Source organism: Microtus ochrogaster, chromosome 1 (assembly GCF_000317375.1).
Source record: "Microtus ochrogaster isolate Prairie Vole_2 chromosome 1, MicOch1.0, whole genome shotgun sequence".
Classification (NCBI taxonomy): domain Eukaryota; kingdom Metazoa; phylum Chordata; class Mammalia; order Rodentia; family Cricetidae; genus Microtus; species Microtus ochrogaster.
In genome coordinates, this window is record NC_022009.1 from 48,678,134 (window position 1) to 48,696,366 (window position 18,233).

Sequence of the window (18,233 nt, forward strand, 5' to 3'; positions counted from 1 at the left end):
CTTCTGCCAGTGACATGGCTATAAATTTGCTGGTTCTATGTCTATCTTCTGGAAACCAAGAACAAACAACTATAGGCTGGCACCATCTGGGGGCCCTTCATTAGGGGAGACTAGCAAGTTCTGCAAAATGTTTCCAAGAGGGAGCGGGAGCACACTTACCAGAGTGCTACAGGACCTGGCCTATGAGAGTAGCAAAAAGTAGCACACCACAGGGTAAGATGTGGGGTAGGGCAGAGTGGGTGCTCCAAAACAGAAGCAACAACTGAGGACTCATCTGCTTTTACCTCACCCTAGTACCCTGTTCCACCTCCCCCCGTACTACCCATGGCCAGCAATGTTGAAGTGGGCAATACCATTCTGTAGGGTCTGTGCTCTTGACTCCTTTCCCAAGTTCACATGGAAGCCACCACCTAGGCTTGGGGTTTTGCCAGCACCTGGAAACATAAAAAACAGAGGTTAGCCAGAGCCTAAGAAAGAAGCCTCGATGCCCCTTTCACTGACTGTGAACAAAGGAAAACCTAGCATTCTAACAGGAAGAGCAGCAGGCTAAGTAGAAGACTTTGCTCTGCCTAGCAAACAGATGTGGCCTTGACCAGAGGCATCCCAAACCTTTACAAGAGAAAAACATAGGAACTGATGAAATGACTGAGTAGCTAAGAGCTCTTATCTCCACATTTGATGACTGGAGCCCACAGAAGAAAAGAAGAACTGATTCTACAAGTTGACTTCTCCACACATGCACATGACACCTCCCATAAATAAATGTAATTTCTTTCTTTCTTTCTTTCTTTCTTTCTTTCTTTCTTTCTTTCTTTCTTTCTTTTTTGGTTTTTTGAGACAGGGTTTCTCTATGGCTTTGGAGACTGTCCTGGAACTAGCTCTTGTAGACCAGAGTGGCCTCGAACTCACAGAGATCCTCCTGCCTCTACCTCCCGAGTGTTGGGAATAAAGGCATGTGCCACCACTGCCCAGCAAATAAATGTAATTTAAAAAAATATCAAGAAAACACATGGGAGGGGGGGCTAGAGAGATGGCTCAGAGGTTAAGAGCATTGCCTCCTCTTCCAAAGGTCCTGAGTTCAATTCCCAGCAACCACATGGTGGCTCACAACCATCTGTAATGGGGTCTGCTATCCTCTTCTGGCCTGCAGGCATACACACAGACAGAATATTGTATACATAATAAATAAAGAAATAAAACACATGGGGCTGGAGAGATGGCTCAGAGGTTAAGAGCACTGCCTGCTCTTCCAAAGGTCCTGAGTTCAATTCCCAACAACCACATGGTGGTTCACAACCATCTGTAATGGGGTCTGGTGCCCTCTTCTGGCCTTCAGGCATACACGCAGACAGAATATTATATACATAATAAACAAACAAACAAACAAACAAACATTTTAAAAAAAGAAAACACATTCTGTTGCTCTAATTAAAGTAGATATGTACTTTTAATACAAGTCAATCATGGGATCTGGAGAGATGGCTCAGCAGTTAAGATCAAGTACTGCTATAAAAGAGGATTAAGATAGGTTCCCAGTCAGGCAGTTCTCAACCACCTATATATGACTCCAGTTTCAGGGAAAGCCAACAGCCCTGGCCACTGTGGGCACCTGCACTAATGTGTACATACCCACACACAAATGCACACATAATTTAGAATAATAAAAATAAGATCCTAAAAACCAAAACTTAAATTACATTTAAAAAGAATAGTGGGGCTGGAGAGATGGCTCAGTGGTTAAAAGCACTGGCTGCTCTTCCAGAGGTCCTGAGTTCAATTCCCAGCAACCACATAGTGGCTCACAACTATCTGTAATGAGATCTGGCGCCCCCCTCTGGCGTGCAGGCATACATGGAGGCAGAATGTTGTATACATAATAAATAAATAAATAAATAAACAAATCTGTTTAAAAAAAAGAATAGTGGCTCAGTGGTGGTGCATACCTTTAATCCCAGCACTCGGGAGACAGAGGCAGGTGGATCTCTGCGAGTTTGAGGCCAGCCTGGTCTGCAAGAGCTAGTTTCAGGACAGGCTCCAAAGCTACAGAGAAACCCTGTCTCGAAACCCCCCCCCAAAAAAAAAGTACATGGATCAGGAGCTGCAGGCCAATGTGAGATACACAGCAAGACCTTACCTCATTCCCTTTATTCCCCCATCCCCATTCCACTTGAGATGAATTCCACTTACTGCAATCATTGCACTTCTTCACTCCAGCTCCACAGAGCACACTGCAAAGTCACTAATCACTGCCACTTCCACAGGCACAGTCCACCTCCCACACTGGGACCCCCACACTTCTGCCTGGGCTGTTCTACTTTTAGTGGCTCTAGGAGTCACCTTCTGATTCTTGTTCCTGCCACCCCTCCACATGTGTGCAGCAAGAGGAAACGTGGTATGAAAAGCACTTACTCAGCAAATGTCACATTAGGTTAAGGTGCTGGCTGACTCAGGCTTCCTCAAGTATGAAAGAAGAAAGGCCAAATATGACCTCTTGATGGAACTTCCAACTACAAATTTGCCTAGATCTTCAAATTTCAGATGTGCTCTACTTCTAAAAACATTGGGTGTTTTGCTTTTCTTTCCTTTCTTCCAGACAAAGTTTCACTATAGAGCAAAGGCTGATCTAGAACCTAGCCTCCCAAGCACTCAGACTATAGATGTGCACTACTATGCCCAGCGGACATTTGGTACTTTCCACAAGTTTCTATAACAAAAAATACAGGCTGAAAGTACAGCATAGATGGGCTTGGCAGAGTCTGCCCCCTCGTGGACAATGAAGAAGAAATATACAATCACAGGTCTCTTGCAGAAGAGCCTCTGACTTGGCAAAGAACAGAGAGGGTTGAACCCAAGACAACATGGGTATAAACAGACTGGAGGTACTTTGGAACAGACAATGCCACCCTCATATGCTGGATTAGACCTAGGTTTCCAGAATAGAAAGTCTTTACAACTGTGCTGATTTGATATATAAGGCTAGATAGAAACTTTGAGGCCAGCCTGGGCTACAGAGCAAGACCCCCCCCCTTAAAAAAAAGCCACCACTCCTATAATCCCAGCACTCAGGAGGCAGAGGCAGGCAGATCAATAGATCTGTCATCCTGATCCATAGAGCAATTTCCAGGAAAGCTACACAGAAAAACCCTGTCTTGAAAAACAAAACAAAACTAAGAAAAGGTTCTCTGCAGGTAAGACGGCTCAGCAGCTTACCTTAACTTAACTTAACTTGCTGTCCAAATTAAGATAGCTAAGAACCTAGATGGTGGAGAGAACCAACTTCCATAAGTCAGTCTTTGAATTCTACACACACACGCAGAGTGGCAAGCACATATACACATAAATAAATGTAATAAAAATCTTAAGTTCTGATTAGGGGCTGGGAGTACCTGCTCAGCACATGAGGCCCTGGGTTCTACCCCAAACAGCATAAGCAAGTCTGATTATTGGAACCTTGGGGAGTACATTCAGCCTACTAACAAGGTTCGCTGCTCCCAGGACAGGAGAGGATGAACCCTGAGGAGGCAAGAGCCACAGGTGGCTTGGTGCAGGAGCTCTCTCTGCAACGAGCATTCTGAGAATAGTCCCAAATGTTGGGAAGGAGAAGAAGAACAAGGGTCACCATTCACTACAAAGGGGCCTCAGAGGATATGGTACATGCTGGGAAGTGTGTATTATGGGAAACCCTGCTTTGCCCTATCATCCTTACTCATTAAAGGTAAGCCCAGACTCTCATGGTATGGCTCAAATTCCAACTTCTCCAGCTACCCACTGCCTTGTATTTGGGATCTGAACCTGCAGTCATGATGCCCAGTACTTCCCTTGGCACAGGCTTCTTGAAAAAGTCTCTGAAATCTAATCACGAGTATAGGGTGGTAAGTTTCCATAACCAGGAACCTCCTGTTGCAGGACCCTCATCACTCACTTTAGTGTATTAAGCACATATTCTAGAGTAAACTGTGAAGTGTGCAGCTTAGCTTACTGTAGGCAAAGATATCTAGGAAAGAGACAGATGTTTTAGAACCTACAAGACAGCCACCAATGAAGAAACAGCTTTACACTAAAGCTAAAGGAAGACCAAGATGAGCAAGGAGCACCGGGGACCTATGAGGGCATGAAATGGGACAAGTCTGATTCCTGCCTGTGTTATCATGCTGATTTTGGGAGTGGGGTATACAGGTAGTCATGTGAAAGATGGCTGTTCAAAGCAGCTGACACCTCCCTCTTGTATAACTTGCACCTTCTACTAAGGTTAAGAATTCATGACCCCAGCCGGTGGTGGTGGTGCACATCTTTAATCCCAGCAGTCGAGAGGCAGAGGCAGGCAGATCTCTGTGAGTTTGAGGCCAGCCTGGTCTACAAGAGCTAGTTCCAAGACAGGCTCCAAAGCTACAGAGAAACCCTGTCTTGGAAAAAAAAAAATTATGACCCCACAGTGCATTCCTCAGGGCATCCACAGCTTGTTGCTGGAGTGCTTCTCCCTGGAGATGCCACCTAAGAGCCCAACTGAGTTTCACTTAAGACTTTGGAGCATGATCTTCAGGATGCATGGTAAGACCTCACTCTACCCTGGCTCCACACTATTTTTCCTAATGTTATGAGGGCACAGTTAGCATAACACATTGTTAACAAGCCATGGGTGCACCTAGGAAAATGCCTTCCCATGGAGAGCCCTAGACATCTGTTCCCACAGTGATCTGTTATTACTGTTGTTAACACTCCAATAGGCATTAACATTTTGGCAGCTATTTAGGAGTGTAAACAATGCAGTAGAACCACTGTCACAGCAGTCCTGAAGACACCCTTAGAAAGTCACCTACAAAGAATAAGAATCTGTGTAGCAGGTGAAATATACCACAGGGAAAGGCAGAAGGGAAAGTTCAAAACCAAGTCAACGCTTTTTGGAAAAAACAACAAAACTGATAAACCAGCAAGAAAGACAAAGGGAAACACAGACACAACACTAACATCCAAGGAAAAGAGACATCTTACAGGCATCTGGGAGATGGGCTTATGGGCTGGGGATAAAGCTCAGTGGTAGACCACTTGCTTAACACACACACACGAATTCCAAAATCAGATGGACCCATTCCTCAAATCTGAATTCCAAAACAAGTCAGAAACTATCTGAAACAAAACTACAACAACTGCTACGACAGAAGCCGAAGAGAAAACCCCAACTCCAACTGACTACACTGGAGAAGTATACATAATATATTTAAGAATGACAGGACCAAGAAGTGGTAGGCACACACCTGTAATCTTGGCTATGTAGAAGGCTGAGAAGCAGGAACATCATGAGTTTGAGGCTGGCCTAAGTTACACAGTGAAACTAGGAAAGAAAAGAAAAGCAGAGTCCATTGGACACAGTTCCTTCCAGAAAGGAACAGGACATTGCTCACTTGTTTCAGGAGTGTATTACTTGGACACCCAAGGCATTAAACTACAGACCAATATCCCAAGTAAACAGAGACTAAAATCCACAAGCATGTCCAAAGGATAATACCCCAAGTGAACTTACTTCTGGAACTCACAGCAGACTCAAGAATCTTCCACAGGAGTTGGGGAGATTGCTCAGTGGATTAACTGCTTGTTGTGCAAGCAGGACTAAAATGCAGACCCCAGAACTCACATAGAAGTTGGTCTGGTATGGCAGCCACCTATCACCTAGACTTGGGAGGCTGAGAGGGAATGAATCCTAGGGCAAACTGGCTACAGTAACCAGTTCAGCAAAAGACCTTGCCTTAATAAAGTGTACACTTATCAAGGAAGGTACCTGATGCCAACTTTGGGTCTCCTCACTCAAGCACCCACACATGCATGCATGCCTGTACATACATATATGTTCACACACACAGACACACACACACACACAAACACACACACGATCAGCCATACGGGAACTGATGGTGCACGCTTGTAATCCCAGCACTTGGGAGGCTGAGGCAGAGAGAATACTGAAAGTCTGGGCCAGTCAGTCTACATAGTCTACCTTGTCTCAAAACACAAAAAGAAGTGAGGTCTGGTAGTACAGGCTCATAATTCCAACTATTTAGGAGGCTGAAGCAGGAGAACTGCAAGCTCAATGCCTGCCTGCACTACTGATTAAGTTCAATGGCAGAGCACATTGAACTTGATTAACATGAGCAAAACTGGGTTCTAGTCCCTGAACCATACACACACACACACACACACACACACACACAATTACTCTACAACAGAAGGGAAAGTGACTACAAATCTACTATTCTAAAAGGAAGACAAAAGCTGGATGGCTCACAATATCTGATCTCAAGACATTAAAATGTAAACAAAATGTAAGGATGGATGCAAAACAGAACCCAGAATCAGACCCACATGACTGCATACAGTGCTCTGTTGAAGGTACAATGGTAATTCCATGTAAAGAAAAAAAAAACTTTCAGCAAATTGTGTGGAAAATGACCTCCACATTCAAGCAAGAAAGGAACATAATCATTTTCCACAAGGCACAACTCAAAATGTGGCCCAGGCTTCCACTGGCATACGATTGGGGAGTGCTTAGTATGCCAGTGGCCCTGGATTAGATCCCCAGTATACAGAAAATAAAAACAAAACTACATTACAATGTAAACAATAACTTTTAGAATACAAATGTAGTGACTCAAAGTTTAGATTCATGGCAAAAGAACAATCAAAGAAAACGACCAATTGGAGTGTTTCAAAATGTAAAACCTTTGGTCAAGATGAGTAACTTCTGCTCGGTGAATCATATATACAAAGGACTTACAAGTAAAATTCACCACAGACTCTCCTCACTCAACGGTTAGGAAACAACCCTACAATAATAAGGACTAGGCAAAGAATTGAGGTTGGGCATATCTTCTTCTAAACATTAGGGCAATGCACACCTGTCAGAGTGGCCAACCGGGAAAACGGAACGTGCCTCAGATGCGAGCCTGAAAACAGAGCCTACCAGATTCCGGGACCCTGCCTGACGGCCTCGGTTGAACCAGACCGCGACGCTTGGACCGGGAGGTCAAAGGAACTCACGCTGTACAGGATACAGCGGGAGATTGCCTGCAAGTTCCTGGCTGGATCCTGCCTCAGTTTCCCTGCCTGACTGCTCTTGGCAGGACGATCTGCTTCAGTTTCTCCGCTTGCCTCGACTTCTCACTCATTTCGCACAGTCAGCCCTGCCCGCTCCCGTTTCCCCGCGCGGCAGGACCTACCGTCCAGCGACACGAACTGGCCGACCGCCGACGAGCCGCCGCCACTGTTCTCCACGAACTGCACCTCGGACACGATGATGTTGTCCTCGAGCACCGAGCCGCAGCCCGTGCACACTGCATCGCCGCGCGCCGCGTCAAACTCGATATCCGTGCCGCCGCACCCGCGGCATACGCGGCCCGTCATGGTGGAGCCGCGGGGCACTCCCGGGCCCCCGCCGCTCCGCTGCCCGCTCTCCGCCCGCGGCCCTTAGACCGTAAGCCCCCGTCGCACCGCCTCCGTCTGAGCCGCACTCTCGCGAGGTCGCCGGCGCCACGGCCGCCGATTCGTCGTGGCAGATTCGCCACGCGCGTCTCAGCCTCGCCGCCTCCAACGGCTGAGCCGCGAGACCAAGAAAGGAACTAAGAACGCGTCGGGACAGTGGGACCGAACCGCCAACCTCACGGTCCGCCTGGAGGGAACGTCCAAGTCGGGAGCCCTTACAGGCCTGGCGGACCACCAGCCGGCAGAAGGGACTTGCGGTTCAGCGAGGAGGGCGGGACGGAATCAGTTAGCGCCGCCCAGGACCAGACAAGGGCCGTGGGAGGAGCCTGAGAAGAGTCAGAACTGTGGGAGGAGCCTGTAGCAGGGGCGGGGCTTAGCGTAACGGGGCCCGGATAGCACTGTGGGCGGGGCCTGGGAAGAGCCCCAAGAAATATGGGAGGAGCTTGAAGGCGGGGCCGCGGTCAAGAGGGCCGTGGGCGGGGCCTAAGGGGAGCGAACCGTCTGAAAAGAGGGATTCTGGAAACAAAGTAGTGGGAAGGGCTTGTGGGCGGTGCTTGAGAGCTTCCAAGGCCTGGCCCAGGGTCGTGGTGGGGCTGCTTTGGTAGGGACAATGGACTGTGGGAGGGGCCGGGAGGATCGACGTCGTGGGAGGAGCCTGGGGCGTAAGCACGCCCTAAGGCTAGACCAAGAACTGCAGGCGGGGCCGAGTTATGAGAGGTCCCAGGGAGTGTTCTCTCTGACTCCGCTGCACCCTGGTAAGGTGGGCGCTTGGTCCCCTCAGCGCTAAGTTATCTCTAGCACTCCCTGTTCCTGACAACGACAGCTTTGGGTAGGGTGGTGAGCTTTGCCAGAGTGGAATTTATGCACAGCCCTCCGGATCTGCAGGTGCGGCTCACTATCTCGGCCATATCCAGCAGTCCTTGGGAGTTTAGCAAATCTTGTGCCAAACTTGCCAAAATCTTCTGCCACAGTCAGGAAACTCCAAAGTTAGGCTGCCGAACATCACAGGACTCAGATTAAATTAGAAAGCGCCCTTTCTGGGTTAAGAGAAAGCATGCAAACACGCAAACTTCTTACCAGCTTGCAAAACCAGTATAATCCCAAATGAAATAGCAACAGGATTTTTTTTGTTTGTTTGTTTTATTTTTCAAAACAGGGTTTCTCTGTGTAACGGCCCAGGCTGTCATGGTACTTGCCACCATGGCCCAGCTTCAACAGGATTTTTTAAAGAACTTGAAAGAGAATCTCCTTGAAACCGCAAAGAAAGGGTTGTCTAAGCAAGAAAAGGCGCTTGGAAACAAGTCTGTCTGACTGTATGAGTTCCATCCCAGGAACTCAGGTAAAGATGGACGGAGATAACTGATTTCGCAAAGTTGTTCTTTGACCCCCCCACACGTGTGTACCCTCTCAAACACCATACACACAATAATAAATTTTAAAGTCAAAATGGCAAACGAAGAGTTTGAAGGGTCTGGAGTGCTACATAATCACCCCCAAGGGATCCCAACCAGCAGAGGGATTCTTAATCAGCTTGACACTGAAGGCTTCAGAAGGTCCAGGACAGCCAAGGGGAAAAATGCAGTATTCCAGAAGACCCACGCGAGGCACCCTCCTAAAAATGGCCTGGATGCTTTTACTCCAGAGTTACCCCCACATCTCTGCTTGCTCCGGGATACAACCTACTCCGTCTGGCCTGTGGAAATCTGAAAGTCCCCAATTCCTGTTAAATCCCAGTGATCAATGTAAAAGTGTTAAGTAAAAATACTGGCTCAGAACTGCAATCCCAGTCATTGAGAAGGTGGGGCTGGAGGATCATGGGTTTAATGTCAGCCTCAGTTACATACAGAGTTTGAGACCTAAGGTACTTGAGACCCTGTTAAAAATTGTTGCTTTCAGATTGCCAGGATCATTGTTAACTATAAAACCTTAGAAAAATAAAATCACCCTGCAGAAAAGAAGCTATACTTCCACCTATTCTGGTGACAGGGATTCAATACTGTGTGTTGTCAGTAGTATTACGTCTTTTGTTAATGTCATTGACTGTTCTCTGTATGGTAGTAGGACCTTGGTATTTTCCCATATTTCATCTATGTACTTGATTATAGCATCAGTGTATCTATTGCAAGAAACACTGAGGAGCATTAAAATTTAGACTCAAAGGACCCTCCAATTCCCCCCGACCCTGAGTCATAAGCCTAGGTTAACTGTGGTCAGTAGGTTGACAGGCATGGTGTTATTTCACATCTTTAATCTGAGCTTGCTGGAGGCAGAGGCAGGTAGATCTCTGTGAGTTCGAGGCCAGCCTGGTCTACAGAGTGAGTTCCAGGACAGCCAGGACTAAACAGAAACCCTGTCTCAAAAAAACCAAAAGAAAAAAAAAAGACATGAAATAAGATGATTCCTCTTAGACACACTGCTCATGAGCTTTAATCCCTGATTTTTCACAATTCATGACTGTCCTTGTAGAGCAACACTGAGCACTCCCCTTTGCTGGACACCTCATGCCCAGGGTGGGTAAATGTCATAGCCAACCTGACATTTCCCCATTAACAGACATTCCTTCCCACCAGCTCTCCCTCTGCAATACCACACAACACGTGCCCAGGCAGACTCCCAAGACTGCTGCCAACCAGAAGAGGGCAGCTCTAGACTCCATCCTTAGGTGCAAGGTGAGGGAGCCCACACTCCTGAGCAGAAATAGGCCAGAAAGGGGTGCCTGCCTCTCAGTGAATTGAGATCCAGCAGGATAGCCTTTAGTCAGCATTCACCTGTATCAAGCAGGCAATCAAAATGTGCATCTCCCTTTACAAAGAAAACAAAAACCTATTTTAGTCTTTGTGAATATTTTAACCCTTTTTTTTTAACATTGGCCTATGGACTTGTATGGTTTCCCATGGCTATAAGGATATTACCTACCAAATAAATATCTATCCCTATAAAAGATGGTCCTTAGCTTGTAAAGGGGGAAGTGCTGAGGTTGCCCTTTACTTATTTTTCCAGAACTCATGCAACTCTAGCCAAAAGGCGCCTGGCGCCTGGGTCAGTCAGCCACAGTCTGTCTTGATTTATCTAACACCAAACATATTTTTATTTTTCTGAGATAGGGTCTGATGATGTAATCCTGGTTAGCTTGGAGCTTTCTATATAGACAGGCTGGTCTCGAAATCACAGGGATCTGACCTCTGCTGCCTCTGCAGTGATGGGATTAAAGGTGTGCACCACCAAAATCCACAACTGGTTTGACACAGAACATTTTTATTTCCCTTCTCAATATATTTACTGTAGAAAAAAAACCCATGAAAGACAGATAAGCAGAAAGGAAAACATAGGAATCGACTGAATTCCCAGCACACAGAGGTAATCTCATAGTGCTCAGCAATTTATGGGATTTTTTTTTTTTTGAGACAGGGTTTTTCTGTGGCTTTGGAACCTGTCCTGTGTCCTGGAACTAGCTCTTGTAGACCAGGCTGACCTCGAACTCACAGAGATCCACCTGCTTCTGCCTCCTGAGTGCTGGGAGCCACCACCGCCTGGCTATTTTTTTTATTGTAGCTTAAATTACTGTGCACCAGCCGGGCGGTGGTGGTGCATGCCTTTAATCCCAGCACTCGGGAGGCAGAGGCAGGCGGATCTCTGGGAGTTCGAGGCCAGCCTGGTCTACAAGAGCTAGTTCTGGGACAGGCACCAAAGCTACAGAGAAACCCTGCCTCAAAAAAAAAAAAAAAAAAAAATTACTGTGCACCAATATTTTTGAAAGATGTATTTGACATGCATAATCATGTATTGATATTGTCATGTATACATGACAGTTTTTGCACTTTTTTGCCAAGTAGGATCAAACTTTCTATTTTCATCTGTTTTTGTTGTTCTCACTATACAACAACCATGCGCTGCTCAGTCAGTAGGTTAGTTCAATGTCTTTTTTCAGACCTTGAAGTTTTAGTTACTGACATTCTGTCAGACACATCGGAATATGCCTTTTTCTTCCAAGTGACAGCAGTACTGCTGCTGGCCTGTTTCACACCTCTCATCTCAGTTCATGATGAAGGGAAGTGGGAATGTTATGGTTAGCTTTACTGTCAGCTTCCACCGATTAGGAGCCTCACCTGAAGAACCGTTCCTTTCATTTCACTGTGGGCCTCCAATGCCTAGGGCAAACTGCATTTGCCTCTTTCTTCATGTGTGGTGTTCAGAAACTTATCTATTGTTTACCAACACACTCCCACAAAACAAGGCGACACACTAGGCCATGGTGGCCATGCCTTTAATCCTAGTACTTGGGAGGCAGAGGCAGGCAGATCTCAATGAGTTCAAGGCCAGCTTGGTGTACAGAGTTCCAGGATAGCCAGTGCTATACCAAAAAAAAAAAAAAATTTGAAAAACCAAAATCAAAGGGGCTGGAGAGATGGCTCAGAGGTTAAGAGCATTGCCTGCTCTTCCAGAGGTCCTGAGTTCAATTCTCAGCAACCACATGGTGGCTTGCAACTATCTGTAATGAGAACAGGTGCCCTCTTCTGGTGTATAGGCACACATGCAGGCAGAACACTGTATACATAATATTTTTTTAAAAAGAAAAACCAAAATCAAAACCAACAAAAAAGAAGGCAACACGTCATAAAGATCATGTGATCTAAATGCAGGAATTCCCAAAAGCCCATATACAAACACTAGAACCATCATGCTCAAGATGACCTTGGGTCTGGCAGAGAGCTCAGACATAAATGCAGTTTGTAAAGACATAAGCTGGTAAGCAGAACTAGCAGAATGCACAACCAGGCTTTCCAAAAAAAAAAAAGAAAGAAAAGGAAAAAAATGAAGGAAGTAGCAAGCAGCTATAAACTGGGAGGGAGAACCTGTCGGTCCCATACTGTGAAATAACTGTCTTCTGCTGGCGTTTTATTTTTCTGGGTTTTTTTTCTCTTTCTTTCTTTCTTTCTTTCTTTCTTTCTTTCTTTCTTTTTTTCTTTCTTTCTCTTTTTCTTTTTTTCTGAGACAGGGTTTCTCTGTGTAGCTCTGCTGTCCTGGAACTTGCTCTGTAGATTGGGCTGACCTCTATTGCCTGACTCTGCCTCCTGAGTGCTGGGATTAGAGGCGCACGCCACCCTTGCTGGGGCACTGTGGGCTACCCCTGCTGGGGCACTGTGGGCTTTTTCCTTTTGAGCTGTCTGACTTGGGTCTTTCAGCCATCCAATGGTGGCCAGGCTGGGAACATTTGTGCTCTTGGACTGCAGCTACTTTGGGCTAATGTGGCTTTAGAGCTGCTATGGCAGAGGGAGGCCTGAGGTAAATCTTCAGGGACACTAGACCTTCTAGAGCCTAGCTAATACTGCCCTTCCCTATGGAATTCCACACCGTCCTCAGCCCTCAATCCAAACTCATCCATGACCTCCCACTCTTCTGCTTCTGGCTGGTTTCCACCACCCAGACCCAAAATAATCACACAGAAACTATATTAATTACAACACTGCTTGGTCAATGACTCTAGCGTATTCCTAGCTAGCGTTTATATCTTAAATTAACCAGTTTCTATTATTTTGTATATTACCAAGAGGCTCGTGCTTTACCGGTAAGATTTCCAGGCGTTTGTCTCCTTCAGAGGCTACATGGCATCTCCTTGACTCCACCTACTCTCTCTACATCTCTGTTTAAATTTCCCACCTGGTTTTACTCTGTTAAGCCATTGGCCGAAAGCAGCTTCCTTATTAGCCAATGACAATAAAACATATTCACAGCATACAGAGGGGAATCCCACATCAGCACAGTATCTGAGACCATAACCTTTTCATATCCAGACTGTGTCCTAGCTCAGAAAGGATGTCCACCCCTCCAGGGCAAGCAGTCCATTCTTGCATCTCTAAGACTTGACACCAACTTGGTAATAACTTATTGAATGAGTTGATGAGAGCATTTCTTTTTTCTGTTTTGGTTTTCCCAGATGGGGTTTCTCTGTAGCTTTGGTGTCTGTTCTGGAACTAGCTTTTGTAGACCAGGCTGGCCTTGAACTCACAGAGGTCTGCTTGTCTTTGCCTCCTGAGTGCTGGGATTAAAGGTGTGTACCACCACTGCCTGGCAATGAGAGCATTTCTGAGCTTTCCAACTCTGTGGCCCTGTGAGGTAGCTCCCGGTAGCAGTTCTGACTGCTGTCAGCATTAGTGGTTTATGTTCTGCTCCATGCCAACCACCTAGCAGGGCATCGACATAGAAGACCCACAGGCCATATTGATGTATAAAGCTCAGGCTCTTGCCTAACTAGGTAAGACATAAGATAAATCAGAAAATGGAGTTACAGCAGGGGCCTGTAAACTTTGAACTTTTTGGTGGTTTCCCAAGTATACTTCTCCAACTACAAACAGTTCTTGTTCCAAATGTTATTTGGTAGGAGAATAGGGACTAAATAGCTACATCAAGATTAACAGATTGGCTAGGCATGGAGGCACAGGCCTTTAATCCCAGCACTGAGGAGGCAGGTGCAGACAGATCTCTGTGACTTAGTTCAAGGTCAACCCGTTCTACATAGAGAGTTCAGACCAGCCAAGGCTACATAGAGAAACCCTGTCTCAAAAACAAACACTAATAACAAAAACATGAAAGAAGTCACAGAGGAAGACTAGGAACCTTTCTTTACCTGGCATCATGTAAGGAATAAAGTATGTTGGAGACAAATTCGGGAAATACAACAAGCAAAAGAGGTGTGTGCTATAAAAGGCCATACAGTGAGTGGCCAGGTTTTTGCTCATTAGCTCATTTCCATTGGACGTTCTTTTTCTTCTTTTGAGATTAATTTTATTTTGTGTGGGTGTGCAGAGGCAAGTAGACTCTGTTGGATCTCCATGGAGCTGGACATGGATGTTGGGAACTGAACTCCTGTTCTCTGCAAGAACAGCAAATGCTCTTCTAGCTGAGCCCGTCCTTCAGCCTCCATTGTTCCTTTTTGAGTAAGCTATTTCTATTCCATGACTAACTTAGAAAGCATGTTTTCTCACCTTTTCCTGGTGGCTGTCAGGATTTTTACCTAACCCGTACCGTGTTTTCTTTTAAATGCTAATAAAATTATTTGAGTCTCCTTTTGAAGTCTTCTATTAATAAGACTAGGAATACTACAGGAGAATCTGTTTCCTCGATAACATCTGTAGTTCTGTTCCACTCCTACGGATCATGTCTGCAACATTGCTCGGCTCGGAATGACCCAGTGTCTGGTGCTCTGCCACGAGCCTTCCTGCCCACAGCCTCTCCTAACACCCCACTTGGCTTCTGAAGGCTACCAAGGTTCCCAGACAGAACATTCCTTTCCCCAAAGGCCTCCATGACCCACACTCCACGTGACCAGGGTGTCTTCTGTGTGTGAAGTTTCTGTTCCTGCCTCCTTGATAGTAGCTTGGCCAAGTTTGTAGCCCTATCCCTGACAAACAAGGCTGACAGGGACTTAACCATGCAGGGATGCAGAATATGAACCAAGCTGTCACAGAAACACGAGCTCCCCAGGCCTTTGGAACTCACCTGATGGACTGAAGTGTTGTTTGTCTTACTCTTTTTGCTCTTTTGGCTTTTTGGGGAGACCCACCACCCAGCTCCCAAATAAATCATACATGGAGTCTTCTTTCTTTTAAATGGTCAGCCTTAGGTTGACTTGTTTCTTGTCAGTTTTTCTTAAATTATCCCTGTCTACCTTTTGCATCCAGGCTTTTATCTTTCTCTATTTCTTTTCTTTTTCTTTTTTTTTCGTTTTTTGAGATGGAGTTTCTCTGTAGTTTTGGAGCCTGTTCTGGAACTAGCTCTTGTAAACCAGGCTGGCCTCAAACTCACAGAGATCCACCTGCCTCTGCCTCCTGAGTGCTGGGATTAAAGGCGTGCGCCACCACTGTCCAACTCTTTCTCTGTTTCTATATACCTTTCTTTACTTCTTTCTCTGTAGTGTGCTATGTAGCTGGGTGGCTGGCCTCTAATGGCCCCCTCCTCCTTTTCTATCCTGCTCCTTCTTCTCCCTTTTTTCCTTCTATTTATTCTCTCTGCCTGCCAGCCCCTCCTATTTTCTCTCTCTTGTCTTGCAAGAGACATTCAGCTCTTTATTAGACCATCAGGTGTTTTAAACTGGCAAAGTACCACTGCTTCACAGAGTTAAACAGATGCAACAGAAAAGAATGTAAAACATCTTTGCATCATTAAAACAAATGTCCACAGCATAAACAAATGGAACACATCTTAAAATAATCTACAACACTGGAGCCCAAAGTTAACAGTATAAAGGAGGGTGGACCAGAAGACAGCAGAAGGCTCAGTGCCCACCAGTGCTCACTAAATCCATGGACATGAGTCTAGTGCATGCCTAGTATGGTCAGGGTTCCTGTGGTTCCTGTGCCCTAGACACATCCCAAGGTCCCTAGACTCTGAAGGAACTTCTTTGGGCATGGGCCATGCCGTGTCTGCAGTTCCTCACGCTGTATCACATCCTCATGCCAGGTTTTCATCATTTTAACCCACACTAAACAGATCAGTAGTTCCCAAGGAATTCATGGTCCAGGGCACCAGTTATGAGGTTGTGAGGTTCAATGTGCAGGCTGAGGGAAACCCAGTGACAATCTGTGTGCCTGTAGGAACCTCTACTTCCTGCCACTACCCAAGGTCCTTTAAAGAACTCAAAAATTTATTTCACTGTTGACAAATGATTTGCTGGCGAGCATGCAATATGTTGTCTGGCCTTAACAGTGGGTTATGTGTGCTCATTTAGGGCTACAGGGCACTGGAGGACACTCTCCTTGGGCTTTCTCCCTATGACCAGCCACCTCAGTTGTCCACAGAAGTTCATCCTGAATTCTGTTCCCCTTTTTCAGGATAAATTGTAGGAAAACACTCCAGATGTGGAAGGGCGGGAATCACATCAACCCCAGTTTACAGGAAGAGGAACTTATCTTGGGACCTACAGTTTACAAAACGGACACAGCATTACTTTCAAATGCAGAGGTTTGGAGAAACAGATTCTAACTGCTATCTATTCATTGGGAAAACATACACTGGTCATCACTAACATGTCCCCATGACCTTAACAGACAGCCAACACACACACACATACACACACACACACACACACACTTTGATGCTTCCCCTCAGAAAGTACAGAGTTGCATGCATCTCACTTTCCTCCCCTTTAAAATGAGAATGGGCAGATATGTCACATTCATTGAGAACCTACAATGGTGTCTAGTACAAGATGGCACAGCTCAACCAAGGCCACCGGTGCCAGGCCCCAGTGTGCACAGCTTGGTCACCCTCATTTCCTCCCTTGACCCTGGCTGCAATGCCTGCCTGGTGCACACAGACACAACTCATCAGGGAACCCATTCTTCTGCCTTCAAATGCACCCTTGGTCTGTGCCCAGCAATGTATGCCAATTGCTGAGGTCAGTGGATGCTTGTCCTTTGCTTCCAATCAAAGGCAGCCTGTCCACCAAGGCTGCTGAATCTCAGTGAACACAGCCTGCGGTTTCCTAGGTACAAGCCTCACTACTGGCCCCAGTAGGGCTGCAATGTCAGACAATATTCATCTCAGCTGGCCACAGACTGACAGACCCTCTGGACTTTGTTTCACCACCCCAATGAGTGGGGAACATGAGAAAAACACAGGTCCCCTTGTTCTCTTCAAAGTGGGACTCTGGCTTTAAGCAGTTGCAGCTGTCTGCAGCTCCCGTCCTGAAGGAGTTACAGCAGAAGGCTGCCTCTGGCAGAGGAGCACCAAATGTTGCCGGCAGGGACTGGGGTGTCACAGCAAGGGAAGGACCACCCCCACAGGGCCTTCCAGGGAAGAAAAGCAGAAAGCGGGGTTGCTGGGGTAAACCCGAAGGGCAAGGAGGGACAGCCAGGTCAAATTGGCTTGGGTTAGAATTGTTTCAATAAAATTACTTGTAGATAATAAGACATGGGACCCAGAAGGAGAAAGGCAATTGTGTAAAGCTGTGGATACAAAGAAACCAGACATGCCAGAAAAGCTTTTTCCTAAATTTGTTGACTTTGACCAAAGACAGCCAAAAAAAAAAAAGAGGGAGAGACGGAGCCTCTCCCTGAGCCCCTAGTCAGCCTTCCCAAAGTCATGCCTGCTGGTGTCCCCTGCCCTGGGGGTAGTCTGATTGCCCCCCCTTTACACACAGCTCCTATTGGCCCGAGTTATCACATCACTGTGAACAAGGCAGAAAGCACCCTGTCCCACATATTTGTTCTGATGTTCTTGAGAAAAACTTAAAAGTCAATAAATAAGCGCTGCTAAATGTAGGAGGAAGCTGAATGGGAGGAGGTTGCTGTAAAGGGGCAGCAAGGGAGGACAGATGGTAGCTGAAACTCCTCAAGGGATAAGAGTGGGTGGGGCCTACGGAGTATTAGAGGATCCCGGAGGCCTTGGGGTCCTACACGGAGACACACAGGATGGTAAGGGACAGAAGACACCAGGGTACATGGGCACGTGCTCGAGCCCACGGCCCGCGGCAGGGAGCCTGAGGGTTCGCTGACCTGGCCTCTTCGGTAGCCATCGCATCGATTGCCTTGGGTCCCTGGGAGGGCAGAGCCTTTGCGCAGGCGCGCGCGCTCACTCCCGCGGCTGGGCGCCAGAGACGCCCTTAGGCGCGCGCCTCACTTCCGGTAGGCAGTGATTGGGTGTGACGCTAGAGCCCTGCCCTCCCGACCAATAGGCAGCGCGAAGAGGTAGGGGGCGGGGCATGGGCACAGTCCGGACACCGCCCGCGGGCCTGCCCGACTCCCGCCCGGCCGCCGGCGCCATGT

The 18,233-nt window shown here is 46.8% G+C and overlaps 1 protein-coding gene across 1 annotated transcript in view; it reads right to left on the reverse strand.

Annotated features, from left to right (window-relative positions):
* The window catches only part of Brf1 (BRF1, RNA polymerase III transcription initiation factor subunit), a 52,043-nt gene extending 44,295 nt beyond the window's left edge, over nucleotides 1–7,748 (reverse strand). The window contains exons 1-2 of the mRNA XM_013346251.2: nucleotides 7,209–7,748; nucleotides 354–434 (exon numbers count right to left, since the gene is read on the reverse strand). Coding sequence (XP_013201705.1) covers nucleotides 354–434; nucleotides 7,209–7,392 — 265 coding nt within the window. The 5' untranslated portion in view covers nucleotides 7,393–7,748. The remainder of the gene's footprint in view (nucleotides 1–353; nucleotides 435–7,208) is intronic.
* Nucleotides 7,749–18,233: the final 10,485 nt, after the last annotated feature.